Source organism: Muntiacus reevesi, chromosome 2 (genome assembly GCF_963930625.1).
Source record: "Muntiacus reevesi chromosome 2, mMunRee1.1, whole genome shotgun sequence".
In the NCBI taxonomy this organism is placed as follows: Eukaryota; Metazoa; Chordata; class Mammalia; order Artiodactyla; family Cervidae; genus Muntiacus; species Muntiacus reevesi.
The window spans coordinates 67,906,443-67,925,195 of record NC_089250.1 but is presented as its reverse complement, the minus strand read 5'-3'; the positions used below and the strand labels follow the sequence as shown (position 1 = coordinate 67,925,195).

General features: G+C 38.8%; 1 protein-coding gene across 1 annotated transcript in view; it reads right to left on the bottom strand.

Annotated features, from left to right (window-relative positions):
- The window catches only part of TOP1 (DNA topoisomerase I), an 85,759-nt gene that overhangs the window by 13,412 nt on the left and 53,594 nt on the right, over nucleotides 1–18,753 (bottom strand). Inside the window, exons 8-13 of the mRNA XM_065922019.1 lie at nucleotides 18,052–18,164; nucleotides 12,980–13,095; nucleotides 9,617–9,738; nucleotides 8,574–8,696; nucleotides 6,768–6,955; nucleotides 6,356–6,500 (exon numbers count right to left, since the gene is read on the bottom strand). Coding sequence (XP_065778091.1) covers nucleotides 6,356–6,500; nucleotides 6,768–6,955; nucleotides 8,574–8,696; nucleotides 9,617–9,738; nucleotides 12,980–13,095; nucleotides 18,052–18,164 — 807 coding nt within the window. The remainder of the gene's footprint in view (nucleotides 1–6,355; nucleotides 6,501–6,767; nucleotides 6,956–8,573; nucleotides 8,697–9,616; nucleotides 9,739–12,979; nucleotides 13,096–18,051; nucleotides 18,165–18,753) is intronic.

Here is an 18,753-nt window from a genome sequence, read left to right as displayed (position 1 = left end):
TTGACCTACTATAAGCAGTCCTTTTGTAACCTCTATATCCATGGTTTATCTGGGATCAGAGAGTTTTGTTGAAAACACAGGTTCCAGAGAGCTATCATTTCCCCTGCCATTTCAGATTCTATGGATACCAAGTACAGAGTGGAAGAAGAAAGGAATGGAAACACTTGCAAGAAGATGTCTGTTAAATGGAAATCCTGGGAGAAAAAGCAGAACAAACCAAGATGAGCACACACAGATGTGAATGAGTTCAGGACAATCTTATCAGTAGCTGGACTGTGTGTTACTGTGACTCTCAAAAGTCTTGATCCTTTCAATGACCTGTGAGACTGGAAGTACTGTAACCCTGGTTATGACTGCAAGTAGACCAATCCAAGTTTCTAGAAAGCGGCAAAGACAGGATACATCAGAGGGACACATTTCAGCTCTGTTTTTTACCCTTCACAAACCCAAAATTTTTCAATTATCAAAAATCCGTAAGTCACATCATACTTGAGTTAAATTCCTTGATGGAGCAGAGATGGAGTGGAAAGGTCTAGCAATATTACATGGGAGAAGTGAATGAACAAAATATAGATACAAAAACAAGCAAGCAATCTTAAGAGAAATCTCAGGAGGCTGAGCAGAAAGGTGCGCCCCATGATGGTAGCCTCCTATAAACTGGACCCAAAGTCTTCCATGAAGTAAAACCACCAATAACCACCCTTCACCCTCTTTGACAAAAATGTACTCTTTATAGACCTCTGGGTCAGATCAGGTCAATGAATTCATGCTTTAATCACCACTTTCCTCCAAACACATAGCACTGGAAGTGCTTCATGCAAAAAGGGGCCTTATCGCTTTTTACACAACCTGAAGCGAGGGGCTGTGTCAACTTGGGCTGAGCTGGGCTAGACTCCCTCTAAGACAGGAGTGAGCAGAGAAGTGCAGAGCAAAGAGAAAGAAAAGGGAATGATACAAAAACAAAAACTACTTCCCAGTCAGAAGGGCTTACAAACTAATTCCAAAATACATGAGGAAATGGGTTAGAAGAACTATCAACAAAAATAATTAGTACATGAATTCACTTTAGGTAACATTTTTAAAGAACAAATACTTTCAGAAGAAAAAAAAAATCTACTAAAAAAGGACTCCAAAAGTGATAAAATAAGCACATGCTTTAAATGAAATGAAATCAAGTAAATTTGAAACAAAAATAATTAGAAATCCTGAAAAAATATAATTGAAGCAAATTACAGGAGGGGTAAATTTTAGATTAGATATAATCAAATAGAGAATTAGTGAGTAGAAGTAAGTCCTTGAGAACTTTCCCCAAATGAATATCAGACCTAAAGAGACAAAAGAAATAAAATGCAAAGGAATGGTCTAGAAACTGGAAGATATGATGGCTCAGAGTTTTCTAAAATAAAGTCCTAGGATTGACAGTCTAGTCTGAGTATCTTTAAAAATATATCTGTACTTTAAAAAATATATATATATACATATATAGGAAATGAGTAAAAATTTGTCTCTATTTATAGGTCACTTAACTGTCTATATAGAAACTCCAGAAGACACAGACATTTTTAGAATAAGAGTTCAGCAAAGTTGCTAGATAGAAGATCAATATTAAAAAAATCAACAGCATTACTACTCCAGTAATAACAAACAAAAATGTAGTAATGACAAATACTTGAAATTCAATAGCACAAGAAACTATAAGCCCTCTTAGAAAAGATTTTAAACATGTGCAAAACCTCTATAGAAAAAATTAGGACATAATATTGAAGGATATATTCAAAAGACATGAATTAATGGAGAGGCATGTAACAGGTTCATGGATGGGAAGATTCAATAAAATAATCTCAATATTTCACCCCTGTTAATCTATAATTTCAGGACTTCCCTGGTGGTCCATCGGCTAAGACGGTGCTCAGAATGCAGGGGGTCCTGGATTCGATCCTCGGTGAGGGAACTAGATCCCGCATGTTGCACCTAAGAGTTCACATGCCTCAACTAAAGATTCAGCGTGCTGCAACTAAGACCCAGTGAAGCCAAATAAATAAAGTACATATTTTTTTAAAAATCTGTAATTTCGATGCAATCCTATAAAAAAACTCAATAGCCTTCATTAGAACTTGACAAATTTATCTCAAAATTAATGTGAAAAAGCAGAGAGCAAAGAAAAGTTTAAGAATGAGACAAAGAAAACTTGTCCGACTCAATAGTAAGGCTTCATAAAGCTACATTAGGTCAGACAGTGTGCTACTGATAAAGAAACAATCAGGACAGAGAGCCCAGAAACAATATGACATACATGTAGACATGTGATATATGAGAGAGGGGAAAACACAACTAACTTGTTCTGGGGCAACAGGTTACGCATTAGGAAAAAATATATTGACTCTCAACCTCAAACCATATACAGAAATACATACTAGTGGATCATAGATTCAAACATCTTTTATTTATTTATTTTTCAAACATCTTTTAAAGAGCAAAATTTTAGAAACAATGGCAGAGATACGGAAAAAAGAGAAACTTGAGCACAATGTTGGGAGGACGGTGGTGAGGTAAACTGGTTCCAGTACTTTAGAGAACAATCTGGAAATATCTAATAAAGAATCTTTAAAGGAAATTTTCATCTATACAAGGAAAATGTGTTTATTCCAGCACTATTTATATTAGGAAATGACTATAAACTCTAATTAAATGTTTGTTGACAAGAGAACAGATGACTTTTTATAAAGTAGAATACTATGTAGCAAATAAAAATGGATAAATTAGAAATATGTATCAAGATTATAATAAACTCTCAAAACCAAAAGGTGGTGAGATAAGTTGCATAATGATCTCAATAAATATCTAATTTTAAATCAAACCTCTTAAAACAGTACTACATGGTGTTCATGGACACATAATGTAGTAAAAATACACAAGGATGAAAACATTAAATTCATTTCAGTATTCTCCAGGGAAAGAGATAAATGTTACCTAGTGAGCTTCAAGCTATGTTCATCACAATACTTTTTTTAATATAATTTTATAATTATAAAATCTAGAGTGTATGTACATACACTCTAGAAGCCCTGATACGAATACATTCTTGAGGGAATAGAAAAATGTTTTTCACCTAGCATATAAGGTTTTCTTGTTGGAGAGCAGACAGGGACATCAGTATTTTATTTGGGAAGTCATTTTTTTTTTTTAAGGCTCTCCCTGTGATTTTTTTTTTTTATTTGATACATTTATTTCACAATATAATAGCCACAGTAGTGATAGCTAACACCTCTGTCACATCACATAACTATAATTTTTTTCTAGAATCACAATGCTTTTTATGAAATGAAGCAGTTGAAGAAATAGGACATGATGTTAAGGTTTGACACGGGCAGATGGGGGGACGCTATATGAATGATTATTGTAACTATTTTTGTATGTTGGAAATATTTCATTGAAAATAAAATCCTTTTTGCTTGTATCTTTCCACTTTTATCTAAAAAGAGACTCTTATCTCCTGCTGGCAATACACTTAAGAAAAACTATTTAACACACTGTCAAAACCTCAACCTCTGAAGATCTATTCTGAGTCGGAGATAACTGAGGACAGGCAGAAAGCTTAAGAAATCACACTTGTTTTCTCCTCAACAGTACCACTCTCCAAGCCTTTAACAATTTTTTATGACTCAGGATTGCAACCCAACTGCTGGAGTGAGCCACTCTGCACTGGATATAAGGTTCTAGGCAGGGCCTACATCTATGTGACTTCCTAGGTTTACTACCATAACCATTACTCAGAAACCTGCATAAATCCTTACAGCGCATAGGAGGTCTCTGGATATTATCTGAATGAATTGGCTGGCTCTCTGCCCTTAGGGAACTCCACTCAGCTTATCTAACAAGGCTCTCAACCCCAGAGACTCTCCTACAATCAGTGTGAATCCCGCCTATAAGAAAGAGCGCACAATCCTCGTGTATTTGGCATCTGTTCATCTATCTCTCTTGACCCCTGCTGCCATCATCCTAAGTCACTGCCACTTCTTGGCTGGAGTACTGCAACAGCCTCCTCTTGGTCTCCCTTCTTCCTGGGTTCAATCCAGTCTCCACAGAGCAGCAGTCAGAATGATCAATTATATCACAGGTTTCTAAAAACACAAATCTGGCATCATTCCCCTTTAAAACCCAGTGGCTTCCTACTGGATTTAGATAATATAAAAAAACTGAAGGAAGAATCTTAAGATTTGGCCTGCATCCCTGTCTCCAGTTCCCTCCTCATTGTATCTTTCTTGATCATTATACTCAAACTACAGTCTTGAGACCACTAAGTTCTTTCTTACTTTAGGGATTTCAAAAGGCTACTTTCTTTGTCTGAAATGCCCATTCCCCTATCCTTTTCATGGATAAATCCTACTCACCCTGCAAGTCTTATTTTAAACGTCACTTCCTCAAAAAGGCCCTTCCTAGGCCCTGGAAGTCAGATTAGGTGGTCTGTGGTACCCTGCATCCTCTGCAGCACTGCCAACAGTTTACATTCACTAATGTGATTATGCATGACACCTGCATATTGTATCAAGACACTCCTCTGTTCCAAGTCAATGGTTCTCCATCAAATGCAGAACATGGTCTAGTCACTTTAGTGTGGCATTTAAGGTTGGCCACAATCAGGCCTCTCAGAGACTAAATTTATCAGTAAGATGGTGGCATGAGTACATGTCTGGTATGGTTATTAAAAGAATCAAATGTCAACTTACATGAAAATACTTTTTTTAACAGTAATCCAGTATCCTTCATATTGATAATTTTTTTTTTACTGTGTGAATAATGTGAAATTAAAAAAAAAAAAATAATAATATGAAATTCACCCCAACAGTAGTGACATTTAGCATATTTACAATGTTACTCAACCATCACTTGATAATTCCTTTTGTTACTCCTTTTCATACCCCTTCTCTCTGTCCATATGACACATGGCTCTTTGAACCTAACTGCAACCAAATTTCCTTTAAAAAGTTGTTCCTATTCTCTCTTTTTTTTCTTCATTCAATTGACATGTGTTTTTTTTTTGATTTTTTTTATTAGTTGGAAGCTAATTACTTCACAATATTTCAGTGGGTTTTGTCATACATTGACATGAATCAGCCATAAAAGTTGTTCCTTATTCTCTAACTGCTGGGAGTAACTGCTCCCTTTATCCAAAGCATTTAACACTTATCTTTCTAATGCAACTGAATTCTTACCCAATTTGCCCAGCAGGCCATAAGTTCTTTGAGGGCTAAAACCACTTTTCATCTACCTTGGTCACCCTATAGCTCTGTGGTATTTCAGAATAGGAATATAACATGTTTCTTAAAGTGATTTGACTTTTACTTGCCGTGGGGGTTCTCCTTCTGATTCTATGCTCACTTTAAACTAAGAACAGTGTCGTTTTCCAATTACACTGAAGAACATATATACAAGGGCATTTTTCATTAGGACACAGGACTCTAAGCTAGAAAATGTGCAGTCTGGTCTTGAAAAGACACATGGCCTTTTGAGCTGTGGCTTTCAGTCTTAACAAGTATTTGATAAACTATAAACCAAGATTAAGAGTGGCTTTACCCTCAGTGCCCTGCATGTTAGTCAGTCTACACAGAACTAATTCCCTGACTGTTTGTTTGTTTTTTGCGGAACTCATCTCTTAAGTTGCCATTCGTATTTCCATAGTATATCCGAGGGACTCATTCAAGCAGGGTATGCCTAACAGGCTAACTGATAGTCCTTCCAAGAGAGTTTTCTCTTTTCAATAACAGTATCAATAAACAGCAACACATGTGTACACAACAGTTTAAGATATGCTTTCCCAAACATTATCCCATTAAGTCCTGGTGGAATCTACTCAGATAGCCTTAGGAAGACAAAATATGTAAGACTCCAGATTTTACAACTCTTTCTGGATTCAGAGTAATTATATTCCTTTCTTCAGAGCCCAGAAAGGTGAGGAAGAAGAAGAGAACTAGTTGTAGAAACCAATGTACATTTACCACATTTTTCATCACAGTCTGACCACTTGACAGTAAGCAATGTAGAAGCAAGGACTGTGTGTGTCCATCTTGTTTACCAATGTAATTCCTAGCACCATGCCTACACTGTGCCAGGCTCATACATGGATTTCAATTAGTATTTGCAAATTAATAAATAAGATTACAATGTGATGTAGAAAATGGAAACATCTTAGGAAGGTCACCAGATAATGCTAACTATGAAAAGTACCCTTTCTTGTGGGTGGGGATGGTTTTCAATTTGTCAAAGTGATTCTAGAGGCTGAGGACATCAGATTTCAAACAAAATGACAAGAGATTATCAGCCCCACTAACAGGTGCAGCTCTTAGCTACCACTTACCTTGATTCGTGAGCTGGGGTTCAGCATGATGTATTTAATAGAACCTTGGATGTTCTCTGTCCAGGAGACTAGCCAAGTAACCTTGTTATCATGTCGGACCTCTTTCCACTTATGACCTGGAGGAGGAGAAGGAACCTTGGCATCTCTGTGGAAATAAAGCAGTAGAGCAGTGAGGTGAGAAGTAATGACCAATTTCACTTTTCATCACTGGAAGTGGATGAATCTGCGAGCATGTATTTCCAAGTTTCCTCCTCACCAGTCAATACATGATAAGCACCTGGAGATCTATACAAAGAAATACCACACTGCTCCCAAACAGTCTTCTGTAATTGGGGGGGGGCGGGGATCCAAACTACCAAGAACAAAGGAAGCCCCCCACTTCATTTCTGGCCAAAGGACAAACTATGCTCACTTGCTACAGTTGATGATTATATCCTCAGGCATGATTCGTCTCTTCAGCATGCCCATCTTGGGGTGGTTGCCGCGGCCACGGAAGAGCCCAGGAGGTTCTATCTTGAAGTTGGCGATCCTCTCTCTGTGGTTATCCATAACACAAAAGCCATATTCTTTCAGTAATTTTTCATTCTCCTCTTTGATTTTCTGGAAGACAGCCAAAAAGCACTCAAAGGGGATTCAATCTACTGTTCTCTACTTAACACATTTCTTAGCTCTTGTGCAAGAAGAGGTCCAGACAGAGAAAAGTCTAAAAATCACTAAGAAACAAATTCAGATAAAGGAAAACCTATGACATTTTTCTTTTCTTTTTCATTGGATGGCTTGTGGGATCTTGTTCCCTGACCAGGGATCAAACCTAGGCACCCTGCAGTAGAAGCTCAGAGTCCTAACCACCGAACCACCAAGGACTTCCTGGAAAACCAGAGTTTTTTAAAAGCTTATATATAATAAAATTCCCATATGAACATTATTTCACACAGGGTTTCCAGCACAAAGAAATCTGCTATCGATTCTTTACTAGTACATGGGTACATGTATTTCACACTGCGATCTTTTCTCTTTCAAAAAACATAAAGATTTGGAGCCTCCTTACCCTGTGCTAACCCTTCCCTCATATTGATTAAATTAAGTCTTGCTGCCTTGTGCATAGATAAAGATTCACAACTTGCTGGTGACAGGTATCCTTGGCAGGGCTCTGACATGGTGATACTTATAAAACCTCCTGACATGGATTTTGGTTTGAATAACACCCCTGGAGTGAAAAGTAAAATAAATCTCGCTAGTCTGGAATACTGAGATGACCAAACTGGAACTGATAAAGCGTGGTGCAGCGTCATTCCTACCAGCTCTGTAGTGGCTCCTGGTTGTTTCAACGAAAGGCCAGACAGGTGCTCTCAAACAGTGAGCTATAGAGACAATGGCCCAAATTACATAAACATGCAAGTCTAAGACACTGAAATTTAAGACTTTGAAGTGATAAGAATCCCTTAAAATACTTAACTTCCAGACCTCTGCTAACCTTTTTTTTTTTATTCCAGCCTTGAGCCCAGAAAGTCAAACTCCAGCCTTGAGCCTCTAGATCGGGGAATGGCAAGCTTTTTCTAGACAGAATATGTTTTAGGCTTGAGGACCATATGGTGTCTGTTGTAATTACTCAACTTTGCCACTGCTGAATGAAAGTGACCATAGATAACAGGTAAACAAGTTAGATGTGGCATGTTTCAATAAAACCTTTGTACGAAAACAAGCCGCCTATTTATAGTTTGTCTACCAATATGCTAGAGGAAAGTGACATCCCAGTCAGATACTAGAAAGATCCTTCAGAAATGAGGTTGGCCACAGCTAGAAGATGAAGTTGGATGAGTGTGGCTAAAAACAGATCAAAGAAAGCGTGTGTGTGTGTGTGTGCGTGTGTGTGTGTACACATATAGCCAATATGATTTTATATGTCTTAAGTCCCTAACATCTAGGAGCCACTGCAGGTCAGATCTCCTCTTCCTTAAACACTGTATTACCGGAGGCCACTGGCTGGGTTTTAGGTTAACAGAACACCAGCTCATATTGAGCCATTTAAACATAATGCCTATTCACAATTTTTAGTCTACGTGAAACCCTTAAGAAAATCGAGACTTCACTAGGCCAAGAATCTTAAATCTTTAGTGTAGAAATCATTAAAGTCAAAGATGTTTTGTAAGAACCAAGAAGAAAATTAAACTAATCACTATTTCAAAATTCTCCAGGGGTTTAAGAAATTCTGCAGTACCAGTTTCTCTTCCTTGCTCATCTGTTTCCGAGCTTCTGTCTGGGCTTTGAAATACTGGCTCATCTGGGTAAAATCACATTTGCTGAGGCTGGTGATAATATTCTTCTCTTCATTGGTCATTTCCTAGTTAAAAGAAAAGGGGGAGACAAAAAAAGATAGTAAATAAACTAATAAGCCCTCAAGTTTCTCCACAATTACAGCAAAGTATCATGTTCTCAGTCCAAGAGTATCCAGTGAGGCAGTTAATCTAAACTTGAGAGTTTTGGGGGGAAAAAAGAAACAATTTTATTTCCTTGTTCTATTATAAAATATGCATGTGGTAGAAAAATATTTAGGAGAACAACATTGAAAACGGTAACTCTCATGTCATTTCTTAAGATTCCTTAGCGCACTGCCACAATCTCCTAAGCATGAATACCATGGCTGGAGAAACACAAAAGTATATATCATCTAGTGACAAGAGAAACATTCCCATACTCCTTCTCTCTTAGAAACATCCTTGCTCTATTCACTTATTAAATCTTATTTTTACAGCTATTTAGAAAGTGAACTTCAGCTCAGCCTCTGTTCACATTCTCCAAATTAAGAATAAGAAAATTGTTTAAATCATCTAGGCAGACAAAGGCTATGTGGTTTTAAGAGCAGAAAGTACCTAAAGCTAAAGAGCATGAATCAAAAGGGAACAGGACAATGATAATGCATGTCTCTCTGCAATAGCAGACAGAGGGCAGTCCCAAGAGACAAACTTTCCTTTGCTCAACTGGAGCTGAGGTTTCTGTTTGACCTAATCTGATAAACTCTCTCCGCCATAGCCACAGGAGAGCCAAGAGGAAAAGAAACAGTTATTCTCATTGGATAGAAAACCTTTATAATACAGTAAATGAACAAGGAGGAGAAAAAACCCCAACTTTCAATACAATAAAATTCATAAAACTCAAATTGTACATCAGGGAATTCTTTTGGTAAAATTACCATTTACTACTTAGTAGTAGAGATCAGTGTTTTTGTAAGGGGCTAGGATATTAATACATGGGCTACAATACCTTTCTCCAGTCTTTAAAGAAATTTTTCCTAAATATTTCCTTAGTAGTATATTCATGGTCGAGCATTTTTGCAAAGAACGTAGCTACTTCTTCCGCTTTGGGGCTCAGCTTCATGACTTTACCTAGAGACAAAAGTGGTTCCGAAAAATGAGGTGCTGTATTCATGCTCTGAGGCTAAACACTGAGGTTCTGGAGACATCTTCTTTCATAATGGTTTATTTACCTTCTGAAGGTATATATATATAAAGGTCTGGTGACGCGTGGCAACAACAACAAAAACAGTATTATCGATTAACATCTACTTGTATGAGTTTTCCTTCCCTTTAGCAGATATTTACCTGGGTCATTCTCTGGAGACTATGCCCGTAAATTGTTCCCAGGAGCCTGCTCAGGACAGGGATGACCTGGGGGAGGCCCAGTCACTCTTCCTTTTCCTTTCAGCAAGCAGGGTCCTTTACACCTCTTCAATGGTTTTTAAAAATCAAATCCTCAGAGGGACTCCTGCCACTGCTAAGCTAAACAGCTTCTGTTCAAGAAGGGGAGGAAGGGATAGGACAGGGAGTGGAAGAAAGGAATTGTGGGGAAAAGAAATAGGCATCTTTCTTCTTCAAAGTTAGGTGGGTGGAATATGAATTAAAAAAATATATATTCATAGCAGGCAAGCCCAGATATCCCATATGAAAAAACCTAAATAAGACCTTCCTCTAGAACTTTGCTTCTCAATGTATGGTTCATGGACCAGCAGTACTGACATCACATGAGTTTGGCAGAAATGTAGAATCTCAGGCCCCACCCCAGACTGACTGAACCAGAAAGTACATTCTAATGAGACCGACCAGGTGGCTAGTGTACACATCAGAGTTTGAGATGCCCTGGAACACAGGCAGTATTATAAAGCTGCCTCTTTCAGGGAAACAGGAATCATCCAGAACACAGGGATGACCAAGGTTCTTGGCATTATACACATTTTTCCATTGCCTTACCTGTTACCTAGATACTAGTAACTTACCAAGGATTTTCACATTTATTACAGAAAACTAAAACTTAACCCAAATTCCATTTATTTCAAAACTCAGAAGACATCTCATCTCATGATGGTTAGACAGTTTCATCCCTGATTGCAGGGACGGTACAGGGAACTGCAGTTCTAAACAGAAACTTTCAGGGTAGACAGAAAGAATCTGCTTGAAATCTATAATTTTAAAAGGCCAACAGGTGGCGCCACTTCCCCTCTAAACCTAGCTCCTTCCAAAGACAACACAGCTTGGGAAGGACAGGCTGGCGTTTCAAGAGGTTCCTGCACTTCAGAATTCACTTAAGTCTGAACCAGTGTTGCCAGTTAAGATGTAACATGCTTCCGATATAAAGGAAACCAGTAAGTCACTAAGAATAATACAAATGACATAAAATAAAAGGCAAGAAAGAATGTAAGCTATTCTCGCATACGTTTGGTATACTTGGAAATTCTGCTGAATTCTGTCCCAATAGAGAAAGCAATTTAGACGCCTCCTGTTTTAGATGAGCTGCCAAAAGATGAAATGACAGCTCCCAGCAGTAGAAGGGTAGGAGGATGACTTAGAGGTTCCTGGCAATGGTAGTGCTTTGTAGGAAAGGCTGAGCTCCAGGAATAAGAAACTGCTGAGTCAGAGTTGAAAACTGGAGGTTCTCAGAGGTCATTCACTGTTTCAGCCAGCCCGTGCCCCTCCTTCCCTGGCAGGCGCTAAAGGAGTCTGAGAATTCTCTTCCCTAGAGAGTAGGCAGGACTGACGGTATCAACTTGGTAGTAAGTAAAATACAACTTCTTGACTTACTGCAGTGTGGGAGTTTACCTAATCAAAGGGAAGAAATTCGAGAAAGACCAAATGAGAAAATGTGAGAGCCCTGCAGCTGGAGCTCCGATAAGCAAAGAATGTAGAAGGAACCAGGATGACCTGTGATGATTAGTTCAAGCCTTGGCTTCCCATCTCTGAAAGTAAGGGAAACCCAGAGGCTAAAGAAAGGAACTCAGCTTTCCTTCAAATCACTTTGGACCTCAAAGTTAGGCTTCACCGACTGAGTCTCCTAAAGTTCAACTCTAAAGGTAAACCTATTATAGGGCTACAGAATATCTGCACTTTTATGATTAGCTAATGCTCTTTGTCATCATTGGAGTTTTGGCTTTGAGTCACATTGCAGTCTCCAGAATGACCACTATGAAGGCTGAAGGTAGAATTCTGTCCCATGTTCTCCAGTCAACACGTGTCAGAATGAGGCTATAAAATCCTGCAAGATCACACATTCCATGAGATCAGAGATTCGTCAGTATTGTCCACTGCTGGGTCTTGGTGTCTGAACACAGCATGTTGAATAAATACAGTTTAAAACAACGAATTCCAGTCTTACAAGTTTGACATGTTCTTCATTTTCGAGACCCAGCCTTTCAGTATAAACTACTACCCCTTGACCTTTAAGCACCCACGGCCTGAGACCACGGCTGGTGGACAGAGACGTGCTTTTCAGCAGTTTCTGGCTCAGTTTCTCAAAGTTTGGTCAGCAGACCACTTGGTTCAGAAGCACCCATGATCACTCAATATCAATTAAATGAGCCCAGATCCACCTGGTAAATCTAAAGCATATGACAGTTTGAGGAATAATACTCTGGTCATTTCTGGAGAAAACCCTTGGAAGGAGGGAAATCAGTTGAGTATTACCATCTGCATACTGCTATACGCCAATAAGGGAGCATCAAGGACTACTCTCAAAATTCTCAACCCAAGGACAGAGGTCTAAGAGTGCTCTAAGAGAACCAGGCCGAATATTTCCTCCGAGCAGCTCATCAGACTTGACCGTACAAAGGACACCAGCACAGCGCTGCAGCAGAGTGAGTGACAGACACCTGCCAGCCCCACCCAGAGGCTGAGGGCAGACTGATTACCTCGTCCCCAAGAAGCACTGATTCTATTTCTAGCAGCGAGCAGCTTGTGAGCTTGCATTATATCACTAAAATAAAATGCTACCATTCAAGTCAGTCTTTTCTAAGAACTCTTACAAACAGTAGCTCCTTAGAAACGTCATTCAGATAAAAAACATTTAGCTTGTGGACCAAGCGCTGGCTGTGACCTATGTAGCTAGACCTTTTTGAGACCACACCTCAAAGGGAAACAAGGGAGATGAGACAGCTCCTTTCTCACAGAACTTTTCCTGTACCAAATGGGCTTTTAAGAGCTAACACCTGATGGCCCTTTCCCCAAACCATACAATGACATGAGAACAAAATGAGATAAACAAAAAGGATAATACAGAACAAGACGCTTCCCCACTTTCTATTCCTAAATAGAAGCACACTCTTTCCTTGGCTAAGAATTGGACAACCTTGGAACTCACCATCATAGTAAAACTTGACGTTCTCTGGAAGAGGTTCATATGGTGGAGCGAATACAGGGCCTTTATGTTCTAGGAATTTCCATTTGATGCCTTCAGGATAGCGTTCTTCTTCCCACCTTTAAAAGACAAAGTACAACCTCATTTAGTATCACTTTACCTGATACTGAGATTATCACCGATTAAATACCAGAATAATCATCTGCTCAACTGACTGGTGCTCTGGAATGACTGGTTCCCACATTCAAGATCTGGGTCAAAAAAACTAGCATCCTTCACTTTGAAAAAGCCAGTGCTTACAACAAAGATGATGGATTACTCAGGTGAATGGAGGAAAACACATTTCAACAGTTTAGTTCAAAGAAACTGAATATATGAGCTCATTATTTAGCAATGATCACAGCTGTTTTACCACAATGGTGTAAAAGTAAGCCACAATCATGTACATGATGGAGGCACTATTTTATTCACTGATACAAAGAAAAAGGCCTCCTGGGAATGGAGATGTTGGGTGAAGGTACAGGGAAAACCACCCTTTGAGAAAGTGGTGGTGGTGGTGATTTAGTCACTAAGTCGTGTCTGACCCGATGTGACCCCATGAACTGTAACCCACCAGGTTCCTCTGTCCGTGAGATTCCTCAGGCAGTGAAAATTTGGAGTCCGAACTACTGGACTGCCAGGGAATTCCTAACTCCAGTGTTTTAAAATTAAGATTCCAACTTTTTATAATTCCTCCTAATTCCATCATGTTCATCCTAAGGGCTCATGACAACTTAAGCATTTAAGCAAATTAAGAGATTCACTCAATACTAAGCCTCAGTTTAAAGAGAAAGAACATATCCTATGACACATGCTGATATCACTGAATCAACACCTACTAGTATAGAAACAAAAAAAACAGTGTTGGCCTTTTAGGCCCCCATCAACGGTTCATCAAAAAAGTTAGGAAAAACATGTATTTAATCACATTTAACCCCATCAACAAACTCCCCAATTTCTAGATCTTTTCATGAAGAATCATCTAATGTTCCAGCAGCTCAACCCTTCCACGAAAGTATATTCAACTCAAAGCAGAGCTGAAACCCTCTACAACTATGATGGGTAACAGTTAAAAATGGGGTCATATTTCTCATTTTTTAAGGAATCTCCATACTGCCCTCCATAGTGGATATAGGAATATGGAATGCATATCTACTTGCATTTCCACCAACAGTGCAAGAGGGTTCCCTTTTTTCCACACCCTCTCCCACATTTATTGTTTATAGACTTTTTTTTAATGATGGCCATCCTGACCAGTGTGAGGTGATACCTCACTGTAATTTTGATTTGCATTTTTCTAATAATGAGTGACAGTATTGTTTCATGTTTGTTGGCCATTTATAAGTCTTCTTTAGAAAAATGTCTGTTTAGGTCTTCTGCCCATTTTCTAATTGGGTTGTTTATTTTTCTGGTATTGAGCTGCATGAGCTGCTTGTATATCCTGGAGGTTAATCCTTTGTCAGTTGTTTCATTTGTAATTATTTTCTCCCATTCTGAAGGATGTCGTTTCATCTTGTTTATTGTTTCCTTTGCTGTGCAAAAGTTTTTAAGTATTACTCAGCCATAGAAAGGAACTCATCAGAATGTGGAAGCAACCTAGATGTCCACTGACAGATGAATGCAAAAAGTAGTTGTGGTACATACACACAATGGAATATTACTCAGCCATAAAAAGGAAACACATTTGAGTCAGTTCTAATGAGGTGGATGAACCTAGAGGTTATTATACAGAATGAAGTAAGACAGAAAGAGAAAGATAAATATATACTAACACATATATATGGAACCTAGAAAGATGGTATTGAAGAATTTATTTGCAGGGCAGCAATGGAGAAACAGGCGTAGAGAACAGACTTATGGGCATGGGGAGAGGGGAGGAGAGGGTGAGATGCGTGGAGAGAGTAACATGGAAACTTATATTACCATATGTAAAACAGACAATGGGAATTCACTGTATGTCTCAGGGAGTTCAAACAGGGGTTCTGTATCAACCTAGAGGGGTGGCATGGGGAGGGAGATGGGAGAGAGGTTCAAGAGGGAAGGAATATATTTATACCTATGGCTGATTCGTGTTTGACAGAAAACAACAAAATTCCATAAAGCAATTATCCTTCAATTAAAAAATAATTAAAAAAAAAAAAAGGGAACTCATTTGATTCTGTTCAAATAAGGTGGATGAACCTAGAGTCTATTATGCAGAGTGAAGTGAAGTCAGAAAGAGAAAGATATCGTTTACTAACACATATGTATGGAATCTAGAAAGAGAGTGCTGCTGAACCTCTCTGCAGGGCAACAATGGGCACACAGACATGGAGAAGAGACTTGTGGGCACCGCGGGCTAAGGAGAGGGTGGGGCGAATGCAGAGAGGAGCAACGACACACACACGCTGCCGTACGTAAACCAGCCAGCCAGCGGGAACTAGCTGTGTGACACAGGAGCTCACATCTGGCACTAGGGGGTGGGGAGGGGAGGGAGGTCCCAGGAAGGAGGGGATGTGTGTGCCCATGGCTGATCCACGCTGATATATGGCAGAAGCCAACACAGTACTGTAAACCAATTACCCTCCAATTAAAAATAAATTCTGAAAAAAAAAGGGGGGTGCTGGGTTTAAGAAGTTTTTATGATTGAGCCTGGGCATACTGCCACCACCTCTACCACTGTTTCTAGAGAGAAAACATGACAGTGAAGAAACCCACAGGGATCCTGACCATTTTCCCATCCTCACAATCACTAAGGAGAGGGGGGAAAGGCTCACAGTCGGCTTGTTTTTGGCAGGATGAACAAGTCGTCTTTGCCCTGAAGCAAAAGACCTGTATGTTTGCCAAACTGGTAAACAGTGTGACTGTTTTAGTGAGACGGCAAAAGGAGTAGTAAAAAGGAGAGTATCTGCCGTTTAAGGTCCCTGGCTAGGCTGTCAGGGACAGTCACTGAGGACAGGAGCACTGACGTCGGAGTCTAAGAAGCAAGCCCACAGTGGCAGCAAGAGAGCACAAGCCATCGCTAAGAGGCCAGCCACCGCTGTTCTCACCTTTAAAACTTGGTGGTGCGCTCAAGCACTGCGCTTGAGAATGTGCACAGCTTTACAACCAGACTTGAGGAACACGTGCACTGGAGACTGCAGCAAAGACTGCTCAGCCCCAAACCTACCGTCTTCAGTGATTCCACTTAAACCAAAACAAGCATAAAAACCACAGGTCACAGTCTCTCAGAATTAACATGTGTTAACAGTGATAAGAATTTCAACCACAGAACCAAAATTCGGCTATTAGACCCTTCAAGGATACTTAATTTCACACACACAAGGCTGGACCAGAACAAAAGTGTATCTGCCTCCAGGCCCAAAAAGAGCCAGGGCTCCAAAGGAAGGGGGAGAGAGCACGTGATGACAAAGAAATGAACTTGTTCACTCAACAAACCTACTGAGCACCCAACCACAGAACCCAGAGAGACGGAACAGATGACGAATTACTAACTCACCACTCCCAATAACAGCCCCTGACTTATATAATCACTTCATCTCATCTTAAAAAGAAATGTTTTATTAGAGGTCATAAAAACCTTTCAATATCCTATCACTAAAAACTGATTAGTTTCAAAGGAAAAAGAAATAAAAATGAGAAAAATGAAAACACACGTTCTTTAGTTTTCTGACCTCAGGGAAGCCCAGATTGCCTTTGCTCTGTATTTCTCCTTTCCTACACTTCATTTCACCCATGTATGTCCACATCAACAATGCTGATCATAGAGTTGTGCTAAGCCTTTCTGCCACTGCAGCTCTGCTCCTCTCAGCCACCTCCTTGGTCATGGATGTTTCCTCATTCCTCAGAGGTACTGGGCAAGATTACGGCTCTCTATTACAAAAGCCACACAGTAAATGCATACCAGTGGGTCTGGAACTCTACATACCAAACTACAAACAGTGGTTCCCTCAAAGCTAGAGAAAAAAAATGGGAATGGGAGAAAGAAGGAAAGCGAACTGTCATTTTTTCTTAAATCATATACCCCTGAATCTGGAATTTTTTCAACATAAATACAAATCATGTATAATATAGATATAGTAGCTAAAATTTTAAGAAAAGCCAGTATTAAAAATACAAATCTATTTCAAAACTCTAAACACCTAGAAGTAATGTTACTGCTAAACTGTCCTCAATTGAAGACAGTTTTCACTGTCTGAATCTTCATTTCCCATACTGAAGAATGCCTGTTTTCGCATATTTTGATACTTATTAATTGTTCCTAATCTGAGAGACGTTAAACAAAATGATGTATTATTTATTATTTTTCTTTGCATCTTTCTTTGCTACTTGTGAGGTTGATCATATTTTAAGATGCTTGCTAATCATGTATTTTCTTTAATGAATTGCCTTTTCCTCATTTTTCTATCAGACTGTTCCTTTCACTACTTGCTTTAAAAGAGTAAATTATAGAAATCCTATGTGTGTATGGAAACATGCATATGAATATGAGAGGGAAAAGATGGATTATTCTATAAATGACGTTGGAGAAATTGCCTATTTGTTTAAAAAAAAACTCCACAAGAAAACCTGGGTGGATATTTTTGTAATTGTAGAATAATAAAGTCTTTTTGAAACAAGACATAAGGAAACAGAGCCATATGGAAAATATTTGTAAATCTGATAAATCAAAATTAAAATCTTCTATATGGCAAATACACTCATATCATTAAAAAAAAAAAAAAGAAGAAGAAGAGGAAAGAAAAGAAAACAACCCTAAGGGAAAATGTTTTCAATACAATGGGCTAGGGTTCCTAACATGAAAAACTAGCTGTTTCTACAGCTCACTCTGTTCAATAGAGTGGAACCCAGTTTTGAGATCCAATAGGGAAAGAGCTAGTTAATGGTCTCACCAGAACTTGCAAGATTTATTTCAGAATGTTAGCTCACAGAGATTAGTTCAAGTACTTCCCTCCTCTCCAAAATATCAGGCTATTAACTTTACTAACTCAACATTCTTGTTTCATTAGGCTGTAGAATCAAAGAGCTACCATTTTAACCCAGGGCTGAGATATTACCATTTCCATTTCTGCTCCTCTTCCTTCTTCGGCTTCTTTTTCTTGCTATCTGGCTCAGGAACTTTTTTATCTTTATCTTTATCCTTATTCTTGGTTTTTTTCAATTTACCATCCTACAAAGAAACATGGTGAGAAAGCACTTAACTAAGGACCAACCACACTGTTCAAAGTAGTTCTGGGGGCCCATTAGGAAGAAAAACTGGAATCATGGAATATTAAAACTGGAGAGGTTCTTAAGTCTAATACTCAAAGAGGTAGATGAATAAAAATTTACTGGTACTTTTTTCTAAAGCAGTATTTCCTAAAACTCCCTGACATGTGATTATCTGAGGAGGCAGTTAAAAACACTCATTCTGCAAGAGAAGACCCTGGGAAATTGTGTGTGTTTTTTTTTTTTTTTAAGCCTCATTGGAGTTTGGAACAGCACTGCTAGAGGGACAATAAACCCTGTGTACTATCCTCACTTTTTTTTTTTATCCTCACTTATTTTAAAATCTTTAAACCTCTTTAAACCTCTTGTAATACCATCAAATAATGGGCATGGAGACTTTTTATGTATTAAATACACAATTTGGAAGGAAATTTCTGACCAAGTCTGGGGAGGAATACTTTATTAATGCCACTTGCATACACAAAGTCAGGAAGTAGTAAGCAAGCAAGTACTTGGGAAGTAAGACAACAATGACCAAATCCTACCATAGT